Genomic DNA, 16,965 nt, shown 5'->3' with positions numbered 1-16,965 from the left:
TGTGTGTGTGTGTGTGTGTGTGTGTGTGTGTGTGTGTGTGTGTGTGTTGGAGGTATACCTCATGATAAAATGCTTACCTAACATACATAAGTATTCTTAATAGGGGGTTTATGGAACTGCTTAAATGGAAAAGAAAACAAATGATTTTAGTAAGGTCAGTTAGATTCCAAGTCAAATTTTGGTTGGTTATTGAAGGAATTGGCACTGGAATCTATAAATTTGCCATGCCTGATGGCCAAGAAAAGATGAAAGAGCTCTGAGGCTCCTCTCAGCTCTGGCACTTTCCTCCTCCTCCTTGTTTTAAGATCTTTGTCCACCAAGGTGGTTAGTTAGCTTAGGAAGAAAGAAGGACAGGGATGAAGAGAGCTGGTGCAGCTCCTATAGAAGGTGTGAGGAGTGGAGTGAGCACTGCAGGGAGCCGAGCTAGGGGGCAGCCTTGCTGTGAAAGGGCACCAGTTAGAGCCAGGGTAGTAGGAAATGGAGGGGTGTGTAGATTCACACATGGTATTTGCAGTACTAGGTGGGTATTCAGAAGAGTGTCATTGGAAGATTGTAATTGTCTGCCTGACAATTCTTGGTCCAAGAAGTGACTAAAGGTTTTGAATAGTCTTGAGTACAAGAGGAGGGACATTGTTAGACTTGGTGTATCGGCCACAATTTGGGCCTCGTGGATGAGGTTTATTAGAATGGAAGGCTGCACAGCAGAACCAGTGGGGAGAAAGCCTTGGAGGTCTAGTGTGTGCTTTGTAGTTCTCACCCTAAGAGCGAGACTTAGGAAGAAAAAGACTCCTTACTCTGCCATGACATGTCAACCTGTGTTTCTGCCAGGGAAGCTCATTTAAGACTTCTAGTCCAGGGTGGGGTACGGAGAGGGGGATGGTCATATTGGCTCTTTGCTTTCTCAGCAAGCCACAATTATCAAAATTCCAGACACCCAGAAGAAAGTTGATGCTCACCACAAATCATACTGTTTGCATATAGTTCAGGCAGATTGCTATGGCAGTTGAGAACCTCCGCTGTCATGTAACCTTGTTATCATCGGAGCGTTCAGAGCTGAGTTAGCAGACAGCAGCATCACACACAGGACCTTCAGAAAAGCAACAGCAGCCACACATGGTGGCGCATAGCTATGACTGCAGCACTCTGGAGGCTGGGACAGAAGGATTCTGACACTTAGGCCTCAAAAACAATAGCATTGTCAGTCCTACTATGGTGACTTCCTTCTGGCAGATATTAAAGGCCTGGTCTTCAGTGGTATCACCTGATCATAAGCTGTGGGCGTTTTCTCTAGGAACTTGTGGGAAAGAGACAGATTTTTACACAGATGTGTGAAAGTTCAAAGGAAAGATGGGATCTGTGAGAGAAACCAGATGGTAAAGTGGGCCTATACAAGTGAATTGTCTTTAAAAAAATAAATAGGTATTATGAAGTCTTTTTTCTAATATACTAAGTTTTCCTCTGTTCTTTGCTTGCTCTTTCATCAAAGAGGATACTTCTGACAAGATGGATGGTAAGACTTTTATAATTCTTTTCCACATTTCTACTGGGTCCTTGTTGATTCTTTTATGCTATTTATTTATCAAGAACTTCATGTGAAATGGCTGCAGGACTCCGGCTTGGATTTTGAGTTGCTTTTATCCTTTCTGGATTTCCTTGTGGTTTTTTTTTTTTTTTTGGAACTTAAGTCAGTTACCTAAAATATGTCATATGAACCCTGAAAAATAGCACTCATATTTTTAATTTCTTATTTCTTTTTACAATACTGGATTCAGAAGGAGGAAAGGAGTCTCTTAAGTCTCTGTTTTAACATGTTAGTTACCAACTGAAGAGAGACAGGTGTCTCACAGTTCACATGTTTATTTAAAATTGATTGCAAGTAGCACATGCTGAGTTTTTAAGCTAACATTTAATTTATTGCAGCTTGTCTGTGGCTGCTTTGGTCTAGTCACAAATCTGTACCTTGTTTTGTCAGACACTAGAGAGAAAACCATCACGGCACTCACTCTCTTCCCTTTAGGGCTGATGGTCTCACCTGGAGGTCTGAGCCTTGTTAAAGAATTTGTCAAAAGAAAAGAAATGGAAGCAAAACACCTTTTCCCTTAATTATTTATTACATAAACTCTACAAATTAACTTGATTTTTTTTCTATTTTAATAAAATGAAAGTTTTATTTAATCTCAGGTTAGGAACTATTTTTAGTATCTCTGTTTTAAAGTATTTCATAATTAAGACGTTTTGAATGGGAATGATAGCCATCAGGAGGGGATTTCTTACTGAATTCTTAGATATCTTTGAACTTTTATATTGCTGGAGCATGTAGAAAATTTTTCACTTACCAACCAAAGTGGTTTGTTTGGGTTCGAATTAACGCCCTTTCTGAGGCATCCTCTGGTATCTGATGTGTTCAGCCCTTCATCTGACAGTGTTGCTGTGCACTGGGTGTCGTTGCCCCTAGTGGTTGTGACGGCTTTCACACTTGCTCATTTTCAATAGACTTCATGAGCTCTGTGGTCGCACTGCAGCTGAGCGCTGCTGTTAGGTCCTCGGATTTGTCTGTGCTCTGATGAAAGTGATAGCGAGTGCAGCCGAGGTCGTGAATTTGATTCTGTTTCTCTCTGGTTCCCTGTGGGCTACCTTTAGAAAAGAAACAGAATCTAGTTCTGCTTTAGAGAAGTCTATATAAACCTTTATTTGCAAGGAAAAGTAATCAGAGTTAAGTTGTTCTTAAGTAATTAATATCTCAGATTTCTTCCACCCTTCCAAAATTTAAGAATTTTGCTGTTTTTAGTTTTCTGGCTTTAACCTTTTTGGTGTGAACTGTGAATCGAATTCTGTCAGATTATTTTTTTTCTCATTTGAATGTTTTTAAGGCTAAATCCGATCTGACTAAAGTCACATTCTGCTTTCACCTTTGCAGATAAGTCCTGGGGGAGGGGATTGTAAGGTAGCATTTTCAGAATTTGTTGAAATACTGTTTTATTTCTCTTATTTAGGAACAGCATCTGATGATGGTAAGAAGTAAATACTTTGTTAGTAACACAGACTCTCCACCTCCCAGTTTCATTGATAGTATGCATTGAAACTAAAACAGGCTAATTTATCTGCAGACCCTTCTCATTTGCCAGCTGTGGTAGCTTTTGCATTCTATATTTGGTTGTGTTCATTATATGTAAAAAATTTTTTCTAATTCATCATCCAGTTTTGCTTTATATCCTGAATCATCTCATGTTAGAAAAACATTATTGCATAACATATTTAATAACACCTAGTATATAATTCCATTTTCCCAGTAATGACAACAGAAATGCTTTTTTTTTTTGCTTTTTTTTTTTTAAAGTTAATGCAAGATCATTTCTGCTTCTTAGGAATGCTGCTTTATCATTGGACATTAAATACTTGAATTTCATCTATTTTCAAATGTATCTTATTTTTTCAATCAATGACTACAGAATTGTTCTCTGATCAAATTTAGTTTTAAGATTATAACTACTTGCTACATATACTTTCCTGAGTCAGTTCACATTAAAAGAAATATTCCTTCTGAGTTTGTAGAAATGAAAAGAATTTAGTTTTTGTATTTATCCTTCCTAAAGACTATCTCATTAAAGCCTTTTGTTTTATTTAAACACATTTTTTTCCTAAGTTTGACATGAACAACATTTTCTTGAGTATAAAACCAAATGCATGTAATCATTTTTGTTTCTATATTAACTGTGGTGGGCATAAAATAGTTTTAAGTTTAAATTGGATTACTCTCAAAATGTTAGTTTTGATACAGAAAATGAATGGCAGCTTACTTCAGTGCTTTTAATTTAAACTATTAGTATGTGGCTAGAATGTAGGTGGACTCTTTATTCAAAAGTAATCATTCAGTTTTCTTTGCACTGTTCTTCAGTTATGAGGAACTTGTGACCCGCCCAGAGCAGACTCCTAAAGCTGAGGGCCTGCAGTGTGGGCTCCTGGGACCTTGCCAGTGACAGTAGTGCTCAGGCGGTGCCCATGATGCTCTCTCTGCCTCTGCTTCACTCCCAGCTCCCACTGCTCCTCTGACCTCACTCGGTCCCCATGTTCAAGTCCAGCCCTGCTCTTCAGCACCTGCTTTTCTAATCAGGACAGTCACATTAGATTAGTCACTATTTTGAGATTCCTCAAAATTGTACCTCTTAATTTACAAAGATTCCAAATGCTTTTTTTTCTTCTGTGTTCAACATCATGTGATCTGCTTGAGAGTGTGACTGGAGAGAGAGGCCCAGAGCACCTAGTGGTAGGAATTTGACTGTCATTCATCTTTACTACTGGCAGCTTACTCAGACACTTTAGTGCAAGAGCTCTAGACAGAGCCTGCTTGGGTGGCGAGCATCTTTAATCAGGCATGTCTCAGTGGGTTTGAGGCCAGTCTAGTCTATAATGTGAGTTCCAGCAGTACTAGAGATCCTGCCCTGTACCCACAACCAAAAATGAACAAAACTGAATCTCTGGAAATACAGTGAAAATATTTGTAGTGTGGTTTTGCAATGGAGTGAGATGGAGGGAGAGGTGAAAGGGAAGGATCTAGGAAAAAGAGAAAAAAGATGACTTGGCTGGTGGCAACTCTTCTGCAGTTCTCTTTAGAAGCACACTGTCCATCAAGAAGACTGTTTACAGTTTGGTTTATTCTTAAGATACTTGATATTTGAGAACAGTCCTAACTTTCTAGAAACTGAAACTTTTTTTTGTTTTATTTTGGTTTGTGTTCTTGTCTTTTGAGGGTCTCATGTAGACCAGGCTGGTCTCAAACTCAAAGAGAGCCTCCTGCCTCTGCCTCCCAAGATCTAGGATCAAAGGTGTGCACCACCATGCCTGGCGACTTTATTCTTATGTAGAACATGTATGAAGAAGTGTATACCTGGGCTTGGTGGTATTTAGGCTGTAGTCCCAGCCTTGGAAGATAAGGCAGGAGAATCTCCTAAGCCAAGGAATTTCAGATAAGCCTAGGTGAGATGCCATCTTAGAAAACAAACCTCAAACTATACTTTTGAATTCATTTTTTGTTTTTTTTGGTTTGGTTTGGTTTTTTTTTTGGGGGGGGGGTTTTTTGTTTGTTTGTTTTGTTTTTTTCAAGACAGGGTTTCTCTGTGTAGCCCTGGCTGTCCTGGAATTCACTGTAGACCAGGCTGGCCTCGAACTCAGAAATCCACCTGCCTCTGCCTCCCAAGTGCTGGGATTAAAGGCGTGCGCCACCACTGCCCAGCTTAAATTCATTTTTTAAAAAAGATTTATTTATTTATTTTTAATGTATATGAGTACACTATTGCTCTCTTCACACCCCAGAAGAAGGCACCAGTTTCCATTACAGATGGTTGGGAGCCACCATATGGTTGCTGGGAATTGAACCCAGGACCTCTGGAAGAGCAGTCGGTGCTCTTAACCACTGAACCATCTCTCCAGCCCTACTTTTAAATTCTTAAGAGAAATATATAAATAATGGCTGCCTTACTTTAGAATTTAAAAATATTTGAAAATAGTGGAAGTCCCCCTTCTTAATACTAAATACTGTTATAGAAAGTGTTTTAATTGTGTAAATATTTGTTTCTCAGGTCGGGTGAGAGCCAAGCTTTCTACACCGCTTGTTGCAGTGGGAAATGCCAAGACTGACTCTAGAGGGAGAAGCCGGACAAAAATGGTGTCTCAGTCCCAGCGTATGTACTGCTCCTGAGTCCTCCCTGTTGTGTTCAGCTAGGGCGAATGTGTCTCTTATTTTACTGTTAGGAACTGAGCAGTGGATACATTCAAAGCTGATTTGAAAAGCCACAAGCCACATACTGAGTTCTTGTTCTGTACTTTAGGTTCATCATCACCTGACAAAAATGAAGGTATTTTTTCAATGTTTTGGGTCAGTTGTTGTGCATGTTTGGGTTTGGTTGGTGTTTTTTTGTTTGTTTGTTTGTTTTGGTTTTTGAGTGGGTGTTGTCTTGTGTTTGTGTTATCAGGGCCACATCACTGATCTCTACCACTTAGAGGGAAGGCTTCATCTTATATACAGACTTTGCATGGAAATACTTTCAATATGAATCTTTAAAGTCAAGGTTCACATTCTACTCAGAAACTTGCAGGCGTGGACAGTTGTGCCTTTTAGATGCAAAATAATTTTAGTATTAACAACAAATCTGTTTCTATCTAGCAGATGCTATGCAAAGACAGAAAAGTGTTATCTTCATACTCTCCTCAAAATTTGTTTGATCATCTTAAATTTTGGCTAGTATTTTTGGCAAGTGAACACTGACTAATCATGAGGGAAAAATAGGCTGAAATAGATCTGATAAACTTCGTGGGAAATTTGAGGTTTATGTTCGTATATTTCACTTCTTATTGAGTTCCTTACGGGAACAATTTAAAAGCACAGTCATAGGCCGAGGTAAATGCACAGCCTGCATCTATCTGTCCCAGCAAGTGGCTGAGTGCTGCAGTTTAACTAACAGGGATTTCTTGCTGTTCCCTCTGTACCGACAGGCTGTTTTCAGCACTCTCTAAAACAGGTGTTTTTTCTAAGGAAGTGAAGAATAGGTCCTTTTTATAACCTAATTATTCGGAGAAAGAATGGTTCCAAGGTTACTGTTGGGTGGCAGATGTCCTGTTTATTTTTATTAGTCTGATTTCTGCATTGTAGGATCAAGGGAGAAGAGTAAGGCTCAGAGACACAAGGAGACCTCAGTATATGTGTCATGATGCCACCTCTTCCTGGCATCAGAATGTCTGGCAGAGCAACATTGGAACCTTTCTGCAGGAGTCCTAAAATCAGCAGAAAGATTTGGCATAATTTGTTTCAGAATGAAGACTACTCACAAATAGCTAGAATAACATATAGTTCTGTAAGGCAAGGGCTTTTCTCTGACAGATGAAAAGTGCAGAGAATACCACCTCTTCTGTGGGTCTGTGCTTTGGGAGTGATTCTTAGAGAACGTTGATTAGCAATGCAGCTCCCATCTCCCTGTATGTTGCCCACACCAACATCAGTACAGCCTGAGCTAGTTAGGATACAGGGTATGGCGAACAACCAGAGTCAGATTACCAAGTGCTCTGGGGTGCTGTAAAGTTTGCAGGCTTTGGACCTGTGTTGCCCACATTGCAGTCCTGGCACTTCTAGGTTCCTGCATTTTACTGTACCCACTTGTAAAAGAGGACCCTAATAGCATCTACCTCATGGAATTGTCATGAGCATTTATTGTTCAGCATATTTAATACAGTTAAAACAATGTGTACCCCAGAGTAGGTGCCATGAATTACCTGACAAGATTATCCTTGTTGTTATTCATAATAAAATGAAAACTGAATTTTATGATACTGTTACATGTTTTTATACCTTGATATTTTTACTGCCCTCATGAAACAAATAAACACTGAAGTTAGGATGTTTAAAACATAAAGGAAAATAAAAATAATCACAAATTGTCCATGCTGCGATTTAAGTTAAAACTTAATTGTGAGATAATTGTTATTTTCTGACTTCTTGGCCTTTGTTGGGACCCTCTTTTTCAATCATTGCAAGTTCAGATCAGTATAGTGAAAGATAGGATTATTTTACATTTGGCTTGTTAAAACTCAAAAAACTTTAAGATCTAGAGACTTTCCCACTATAAAATCACACAAGTCTTAAATCATATTAGAAAGATTTTATTTGTTTGCTTGTTTATTTGAATGAGTATGTGTCCATTCCAGATTCTTTTATTAAAAAGATGTGTGATTTGTATGCAAGTCTCTTCACAGCTTATTTGCACAGGGGTCCTCCTGTGTCTTCCATCTCCGTTGTAGTGATTCATTACGGGTGCATGGTGCTTCCATGGGTTTGTGTTGTCATCTAGAAAGACAGAGAATCTCTTGGGTCAAAGCAGGTGTGCTCAGACTCACCAGAATAAGGAAAGCAGAGCTAATGGAGAGACGTGTCGATTAAGGAAGAGCTCTGGCCTCACTGTTGGTACAGCCTGTCAGGAAGGTTTCTTTCCTCCCCTACCTCTTGCTTTTCTGTGAATCTTAAGAATGATAAAATTCTTAGCTTTTTCATCTCCATTTTTCTTCAGCTATAAGATATGGTATTTGTTCCTATATCTAATATTAAATTAAATGTTTGAAATAAAATTGCAAGCATTTAACAACTTGGATCCCATAATGGATACGCTGAAGAATGTGCATTGACTTTTGCAGTTTCATTCATCTGCTTTGTACATGAGTGTCAGCTGTAAAACTGTTATTTGTGTACTGCTTTTGTGACAGACATTTGTGGTATGGATTTTTTTTAAAGTTTGCTCTTTTTTGCGTCAGGTTTTTTTTTTGTTTTTGTTTTTGTTTTTGTTTTTTCCCTGAGAACTGACTAAAGCTTTGTTGTTTTCACCTGCCATCCATTTTAAAACTGCTTCTCCCCTCTTCGTGGATTATAACCCTTACCCTAATTCTGCCTTTACACTTGTTCAGGATCACAATCTGCTAATACCATTGGTGGTAAGAATCTACAGACTTTATGTGTGCACCTCTTGTTTGTTCACCTATTCTCATCAACAAGAATGAGTTCTATTCAGCAGAAACTCTTACTGCATAATACTCAACTATTCTGTGATTGTATTGGAACAAAAGCTGCTAGTCGTGAGTTCTCTTTGGCCTGTCTTTCTAATACCATGAAAGCTCTAAAAATTTTGAAATTATCCAAGTTGACTCTACAGATATAAATATTAAGAAGAGAGAGGAACCTATAGTAGTAACATTTTGAAATGTTACAGTGCAACAGAAAATAGTTACTCAAGTTGAAGTTTTGCCTCTGGGGCATTTCTATTCTATGTTGCTCTCTGGGATAAGCATGCGTTTTCTTCAACTCTGATGGCTCTGCTAGAGAAAGTGCCTCAGCATGTTAAATATAAATGATTCCAAATGAGCCGTAGGCACTGGAAGTGTCTCGTTCTTTGAGTGATCAAAGGATAATGGAAAAGAGAGGACAGTGTGTACATGAAATGAACACTTCCGGCTTCCTTCCCTAAGGTGAGGGGATGTGTGAGCTTAAATATCTAGAGAGTGAACTTGCACAGGATTCATCAATTTGGTACATGCAAAGTAGAGAGAACGTCAATTTGCTAATAGATGGCACCCTCCTGTCTGCTGAATAGACCCACATGTCAAAGAATTTGTTAGTTCCCCTCCCAGTACCCCACCCACACAAGTTTATGACTGATTTTAACAGAATGCATACTGTATGTACTCGGTTCATTATAGCTTTTATATCATCACAAGTTTCTCATAACATCCATCGGCCTATCGTGCATTGTGAGTCTGTGGCATGTTGGGTGTTTGGGTGTTTTTGTGTGTATGTTTAGTTTACATATTGCATGGAGAAAATAAATGCCTCAGCAATACTTGAAAGAAGAAGAGAGACACTAGATTTGAAGATTCTTCACCTGCAAGTTCATGAAACTTTTGAATGATCATTTTAAAGTAGACTAGAGTAATTTCCCTATAATTTAGAAGTCTTCTACTCAATCAGTAATTTGTTAATTTCACAGGAAGCAATGCTTCTTCATTTTATAATAGTGCTATCCTTGGTGGAATATATTTTATTTTGTGTGCTGAAAATATTTTAAAAACTAACCAAGAATATGAGTTGAACTAAGCAAATGATGCCGAGAAACCTTAACAATAAGGATAACGGCAGGCCCCATCCAGCTTGTTCATTGTCTTTAACTTGCACTGAGTGGCAAAATCAGGAGTTCCCAAGAACTTGTTAAAGTTACTTGCTGGCTAGGATTAGAAATGGCATCTTCCATGAGAAAGATAAGATAGTCCTCTAAAGCCCTCGAAAATACCTGCCTGGTATGCAGTGCCAGTTTTGTTTTTTTGATGGGTGGTTTTGGTTTTGGTGGGGTTAATTTTTGGTTTTGGTTTTTGGGTTTTTGTTTTTTTAATTTGGTTTCTCTGTGTAGCCCTGGCTGTCCTAGACTTTCTCTATAGACCAGACTGGCTTCAGACTCACAGAGCTGTACCTGCCCCTGCCTCCTCAGTGCTGAGATTAAAGGCGTGCACCAGCACTGCCCGACACACGCTACTGTTTTGACAGCCAGTATTCATCCCCGTTGGCATTTGAGTCTTGAACCTACTGGGTAGAAATGAGGCACAGTTGAACGTGTCACATACGAGGATGCAGTGTGACAGTGCCTCTTAACATCGTAGTAAAAGTGGGTAACAGAACATTTATTTCCCCGAAGATTTTTTTAAATGCAAGTTTTCTAAAATATTGCCATTCAGTTGAGCATCTAGTTCTTTTTCTTTTATTCAGTGTACACATAAAACACTTTGATTGACAAGGTAGCCTTTATGTTTTTAGTTTAAAAATAGGTTTCTTTCTGGGTATGATATTACATACCTACCACCCTAGGATATAGGATGTACAGGCAGAAGGATTGCTTCAAATCCCAGAGCAATCTAAGATATACAAGAAGGCCCTATCTAAGAATTCATTTTTTACCTTTGCTTAATCCATACACAGGCCTCTGAGAGTTAATCTAGCTCTCCCTCTCTACTCCCTGACCATATATCCGACTTCTGCGCTGCTTCGCTCTAAATTCTGGTCTACTCTTGGGACTTGATATCCTAGAATGTAACTAACCGAGAGCCCTCTGCCTTCAACTAGCCAAGAGAAATTTCTCTTCCTCAGCTGGCCAATTTAGTCAGTACTTAATTTAAATTTAGTGTTTTTAGTTATTTTTGACAGTTTCATCTACTGTTTACAATGTGTCTTAGCCATATAGTCTCCCTACCTTTGCTCTCTATTGTCCCCCTTTAATTTCATGTCTTTTAAAAAAAAATTGCTGAGTCCAAATAGTGTTACCAGTATGTGCAAGGATGCAGCGAGGCAGTGTGCCCTTGTAGGCCCACACCATGGGGCAGCAGGGGGACTCTGCCTTCTCCATTAGCCACAACTGTCAAAAGCTCTTGAGCTGGGACTAGGGCCTCACGAGCCCTTCCTCCATTTATGCATGCTGGAATGTTAGCCAGTCAAGTGTAGCCAAAGCTGTGAGGTAGTGAATATAGTCGTTATGTCATAGCCCCCAAACCACATTTCACAACACTGTTTCCCCTAGCCCCTTACATTCTTTCCATAACTCCTTCAGCAACGGTTCCGGAACCTTGGTGTAGGGAGACCTTAATAAAGAAGTCCCATTTAGTGCTGAGCACTCAACAGTTACATAGTCTGAGCTCTTTGTCTAGTTCAGAGTCTCTGAATTAATCGCTGCACACTGCAGAAAGAACCATCTCTGACCAGATTTGAAAGCAGCACAGTTTTTAATTTTGTAAAATTTAAAAATATGAATAACACCAAATGACCATGCCCATTCAGCTATTTCATGAGGGAAACTATTTTAAGAAACAGCAAGTTGTCACTGTATGTTCAAGACACAACTAGTAGCCGTAAGAATGGAAATAAGAGTTTCCATCCTTGTAAGTAATGCTTTTCCACAGAGCATCTAAGACTCAGGAAACACACTGTCAAATATGGGATTGCTCTGGGGATCCTTTTACAGTTTGTCTTAAAAAATCCCACCAGTACTGCCATTATCAAGCATATGCTTGAGGTGGCTTATTCCTCAGTGCTGGCATATGCAGCGCATTTTTCCTCAGAAAGTTACATCTGTATATAAATCTCAGTCCATTTCTTTGGTCTTAGAACCTGCCATGATATCAGTTTTCTTGTGTCTTTACAAGCTACCTTGAGATCAATGTTTGCATATTTTTATGTGTTTCCTGTTTAGCTGGCAGCCGATCTGGGTCTCCAGGAAGAGTTCTAACCACAACAGCCCTCTCTACTGTGAGCTCTGGTGCTCAACGAGTCCTGGTCAATTCAGCTTCAGCACAGAAGAGAAGCAAGATACCAAGGAGCCAGGGCTGCAGCAGAGAGGCCAGCCCATCTAGGCTTTCAGTGGGTAAGACTCTGCAGTACCACCTTTGGCTTCCTCGAAAGTTCAAGGAGAATTAAAGTTTCAGTTGCTGCAGTATATGAGTTGAATCTTGAAAGTGTAAGAACTTTGAAAGGGGGCCTAACATTGTAAAGCCCAAGATCACTGTGTTTGTTTTGTCAGCTCTAATCTATTGTCTTAGAGCTAACAGTTAATTTTTACTCTGAAGTTGAAACATGGCACAGGGGGAAAGAGCGCTTGCTGCTTTGGCATAGGATCTGTGTTTGGTTCTCACCATCCATATTACATATTAGGCAGCTAACAACCACCTGTAGCTCCAGTTCCCAGGGTTTTGGCACCATCATCTGTCCTCTGTAGCTATTCTCACACATGTGGCGTGCACTTCCACAGACACACATGCACGCATAAATAATCTTTTTTTATGTTGTGAATATTTGGGCACAGTGACTGATGCCTGAGCATACTATCTAATCTCAAGGCAAAGAGTAAAGTTTACTGCCAGGACACAGCCTGCCATGACCCCACCTCTTCTAACAGTACACGAAGTGCTGTGGTGTGGAAGGAACTGCCCCTACTGTACAGAAACAAGCTCTGCTCTGAGCCTTGCCAGTCGCTCAAGTCAGGCCCATCACAGCTGTTTGCCCCTGCACTGAGGCTCCCTAGGTGTTCTCCCAACAGTCTCTGACTTTTCCTTTATCTTGAAACTATATAAAAGAGCCATATTCCCTTCTCCTATCTTTAGTGACATTGTCCTCTCAGGAAGACTCATGATGTGTGGAGCATCTTCTTCTGTGGGCTCTGGCCTGGTGCTGTAGCTCAGCCATCACTCGGAGACTCCTTTTCACTTCTTTCCTGGGTTGGATAGACTCATCCTTGGATCATTTCTTTTTTCTTGATTTACTCATTTGCTTTGCCTCATACACATTCTCAAACTCCTCAGAAATGGTTTAGAAGTCCAGGTTTTTGTAGCTGCATAAGAATGTCATCGTTCAATTAAACTTCCTTTAGGCCTACAGACATAGAACTGAGGTCCTTAGCAGCACCAAGGGTTTCTGAGACTTTCATCCTCACTGCTTTGCTTCTGTTTGCTTTCCAGACATTATTAGATTCTTTATTATACCTTCAGTCAGTACTCTCAGGTTATTTTGGCTTTTTTAAATCTGTTATTTGTATTTTGTGTTTTTATGTATAAGGAGTGAAAAAGGTCTATGAGTTGATGAAAGCTTCATAGTTTGAGATTAGCCTGGGCTCCATGGTTCCATAGGCTCAGTCTGAAAAGAGAAAACAATCGATCCCAAAACAAACAAGCTTTTTATTAATCAGTTATTTAAGAAAGAAAGAGAGAGAAAGAGGGAAGGAGGGAGGGAGGGAGGGAGGGAGGGAGGGAAGAAAAGAAGACTAAAATTTTGAAAGCTTAAATCTGCCTTTTGTTTTCTCTTGCTATGCTGCTGCCATCCTGTAAGCCCGCAGCAGCCGTATTCCTCGGCCGAGTGTGAGTCAAGGCTGTAGCCGGGAAGCTAGCCGAGAGAGCAGCAGGGACACGAGTCCGGTCCGCTCTTTCCAGCCGCTTGGTGAGTGTCTGATCAGGTGGGAGGCACTGCTTCCCTGGTGACTGCGCCATGCCTCTGAGGTTTAGTGTTCCTCATCAGTTGTATCTTTGCTGGCATTTTCAGGTGAGAGTCCAAAGGAGGGAATACATTTCAGTAATGCCACTGCCCTTTGTAACTTACCTCAAGAGAGCAAGTCAATCATGATATATATGGATTCCTGTCGTAATCAAGTCAGTGTCACACAGATGTAAATTCAGAATATTGAATTTAATTTCTTCACTAGAGAGGCTGAGTCAGGATCACAAACAACACCAGCCTAGTCTACATACTTGTCTCTAAGATACACAGGAAAAAAGGAAGATTGAATTCAAAACCTGTAGAATTAGAACATATGAGACTGATAGAGGCAGACAGACAGACAGAAGTGATGTCCAGAGGGGCCTTTTAAAGGCTGTGCATATCTCATAGGGAAAAATCACAATTCACAGCAACAGTGAAACGACCCACACTTGGTGGTGGTGATGGCTGGTGACATAAACTGCTGGTGCTGAGTTGCTGAAAGGCAGGCTGAAGGAGCGCCTCATTCTCAGTATTTCTTCTTTTGTTTATTATAAAAGATGAGGAAATAAGAAAAGTTGATGCTAAGACAGTAATGAGGGTGCTTTGCCCTTTAGACTGCTTCCTGCTGTTTGGGAGGTGGCAGCAACATCTTTAGCTACCCAAGAAAACCAGGGTGTTGGCCAAGTTCCATGAGAGTTGGCTGTTGGAGTCAGGGTCCAGGCTCTGCGGGACCATCCAGGGCTAGGAAAGTGTAGGCCTGGTTGAAACAGTCTGTGAGACTAGACCACCTGGTGCTAACCTCTTTGAAGCTGTCCAGTATGCAGATTTTGAGGGATTTACCTGGACCTGGCAGGATACTGGAACACATAGATATGTTAGAGCAAAAGAAAAAGAAAGAGTTGAGGAGAAATTCTTTTTCTTAGGTGTACAATTGAAACTTTTAGACCTCTGTTCCTGGTAGTTGAGGGAAGAAAGTCCCAGAATTAGGAAAAGGGAGAAATATCCCACCCTGTTGACTGATGGGAGGACTTACCTGGGGTGCCTTTGACCCATAAGAGGTGGATTCAAATAGATTCCTTGAAGGTTACAGCAATTTTCTAAGTTTACAGTAAGGTAAGTTTTAGACATGTTAGCATTAGCACTGTTTGTATTCTGTTTTGAGATCCACATTGTGGAAAAGGCAATAGACTCATACCTTTGTGTCATAGTAGAAGCTGGGGAAACAATTTGGGTTAAAAGTGTGAACACTGCTGAAGGCATGCTCTGCAAGGACAGAGACCTCCCATGCAGTGGGGGGAAGCTCATTTCATCCTGATTTTTAGTAGAAGACAGACCATGAGAGCGGGGCTTCTTTCCTCTATTCAGAAGACTGGATGAATACAGAGTAGACAGATGGTTTTAGCACAGTGAGAAGCACCTTTTAAGTTTATACTCGAAGACAATCAAATTTATATCTAAAGGAAAACCGTTTTTTTCCCACCGCCCTGGCTCTGCACTGTGGCTTCAGCTATCTAGAAACACCAGCCCTGGCACTCACGAGACACCAGCGTGAGGGATGGCTCTGCCAATCCACCACTCTGTGTGCACAAAGTTCAGCTGAACCTCAGACAATACCTACCATGCTCACGGTACCCAGTAGAAATGAGATTCTCAAGGCTTAATAATTAACTAAAGGATTTATATGTTCGGAAATGCTCAGTTAACAAGATGCCCACACAATTAGGGTTGTTACCCAATACCTAACCTTTAGATATAAATTGTTACCCAGGACTGCTCTCAACCATCTCGTCCTCCTCCATCGTTGCCAGTCTCCTCCTCCCTCCCCACTCGTCTCCTCCCCTTCCTCTCCTTCTGTCCTTCTTGTCTCTCCTTCTGACTCCTCACTCCGCCTACCTCTCATACAGCCCAGTCGCCGAGCCTTATTACAAATATAGTGGGAAAATATCCCACTACAATATCAGTTGAGGTGAACAGTGTTTTCGTTTGGGCCATCATCTTCTTTGGAAGAGATCATGGGGGTGCTGCCAGGAACTGGCAAGTGTCTATCATGAGAAGGTTTTTATTGAACATCCTGTATTCTGTAGCTCCCTGAAGCAGTTGAGGACCATTTTCTAGTAACTATATCTAAACTAGACAGACTTGGCTTGTTTCTAGTTACTTGTTCTTGGCTTAACTTTATAAACATGTACAGGAGACCAGAGCTGATTCCTGTAATTAATTACATTAGGACTTCGCATGACCACAAATACAGTTCTGAACACATTAAATAATTTGATCAATATAAGGTGACTGACCACTAACTTAAGATAATAATTTTTAATTATCCTTAACAATTTATAATAATTGAGTAGCTTTTGTAAGACTAGGACTTTACTTTCCATTCCTGTTAGGTTTGACCTTAAAAATAACAATTTCAAATCGAAGTTGTTCTGTTATCAAAATAAAATTTTTAACCATAGACACAATTCATAGACTGACAACTTTGCTGATTCTTCTATAGTGTACCATTATAGAACATTGCAATTTATTCTGTGGCTTGGTTTTTCCATAGCTAAAGCTTAAAAGATAAAGAAGCTCAAAAGATACTACTGTAAACCTGAGTAGACCTTAGGAATGTATAATTCTTGATTATCACATATATCTTATTTATCAAATACATGTTGTTTCTTATGTAAATTTTCTACCACCTTGTTGTTAACCAGTTAGCAAAAACTAAGTAGGTAGACATATATCTTGAATTAGCTTTTACTAATCTGAATAGACCTTTATAACCTTAAATTTTTATCACCATATATAGTATATTCTAGACCAGAGTTGAATCACATATATAGTATGTGTAGCAAATATAACAAATTTTTATCATCATACAAGAGTCCATAGTAATCCAAAATATTTAAGACTTGTCACTGCTTCCTTACTCTAAAAGGAGTACAATGCTAAATAGACAGCTCATTATGACTAAGAAGTTTTATACAAGTGTTGCTTAATACTATGTGGTCATCTTAAGATGGTGAAGTCATCTAGCATGTACTCTTTCATCTTAGTAAGATAGTTGCAAACCATGTGGCTGCTTACGTCCTGGTAAGCTCACCAGCCAAGGGGAAGGAGAGCCACAAGGTTGAGGTATATGTATATGTATATGTATATGAATATGTATATGTATATGTATATGTAATAAGAGTTGGATCCAGGTTACATACACACCTACATGCAGAGTTTGTGAAGGCCATCCTATAGGAAAGGCAAAAGTGATTCCTATTATAAAAAATACTTACCAGTTCTCATTAATCATATGATATGAGTAGGATGATATTAAAATGAAAGAAATGTATCTTATTAAACATTAAAATACATTTATGTTGTAGTTTATTTCTGGATATAAGACGGGTCAGTTTTACGTGCTGTCAATCTGAACAGAGGTCTGA

The 16,965-nt window shown here is 39.7% G+C and overlaps 1 protein-coding gene across 2 annotated transcripts in view; it reads left to right on the top strand.

The window, feature by feature from the left end:
• Positions 1-16,965, top strand: part of Clasp2 (cytoplasmic linker associated protein 2) — a 178,060-nt gene that overhangs the window by 113,764 nt on the left and 47,331 nt on the right. For both annotated transcript variants that reach the window (XM_028767296.1, XM_028767297.1), the window contains 3 exons: positions 5,577-5,678; positions 11,766-11,936; positions 13,394-13,501. In XM_028767296.1, the coding sequence (XP_028623129.1) occupies positions 5,577-5,678; positions 11,766-11,936; positions 13,394-13,501 (381 nt within the window). The remainder of the gene's footprint in view (positions 1-5,576; positions 5,679-11,765; positions 11,937-13,393; positions 13,502-16,965) is intronic.

This window comes from Grammomys surdaster, unplaced genomic scaffold (genome assembly GCF_004785775.1).
Source record: "Grammomys surdaster isolate TR1022 unplaced genomic scaffold, NIH_TR_1.0 172, whole genome shotgun sequence".
In the NCBI taxonomy this organism is placed as follows: domain Eukaryota; kingdom Metazoa; phylum Chordata; class Mammalia; order Rodentia; family Muridae; genus Grammomys; species Grammomys surdaster.
The sequence above is the reverse complement of the archived record's forward strand: the minus strand, read 5'-3'. Positions and strand labels throughout refer to the sequence as shown.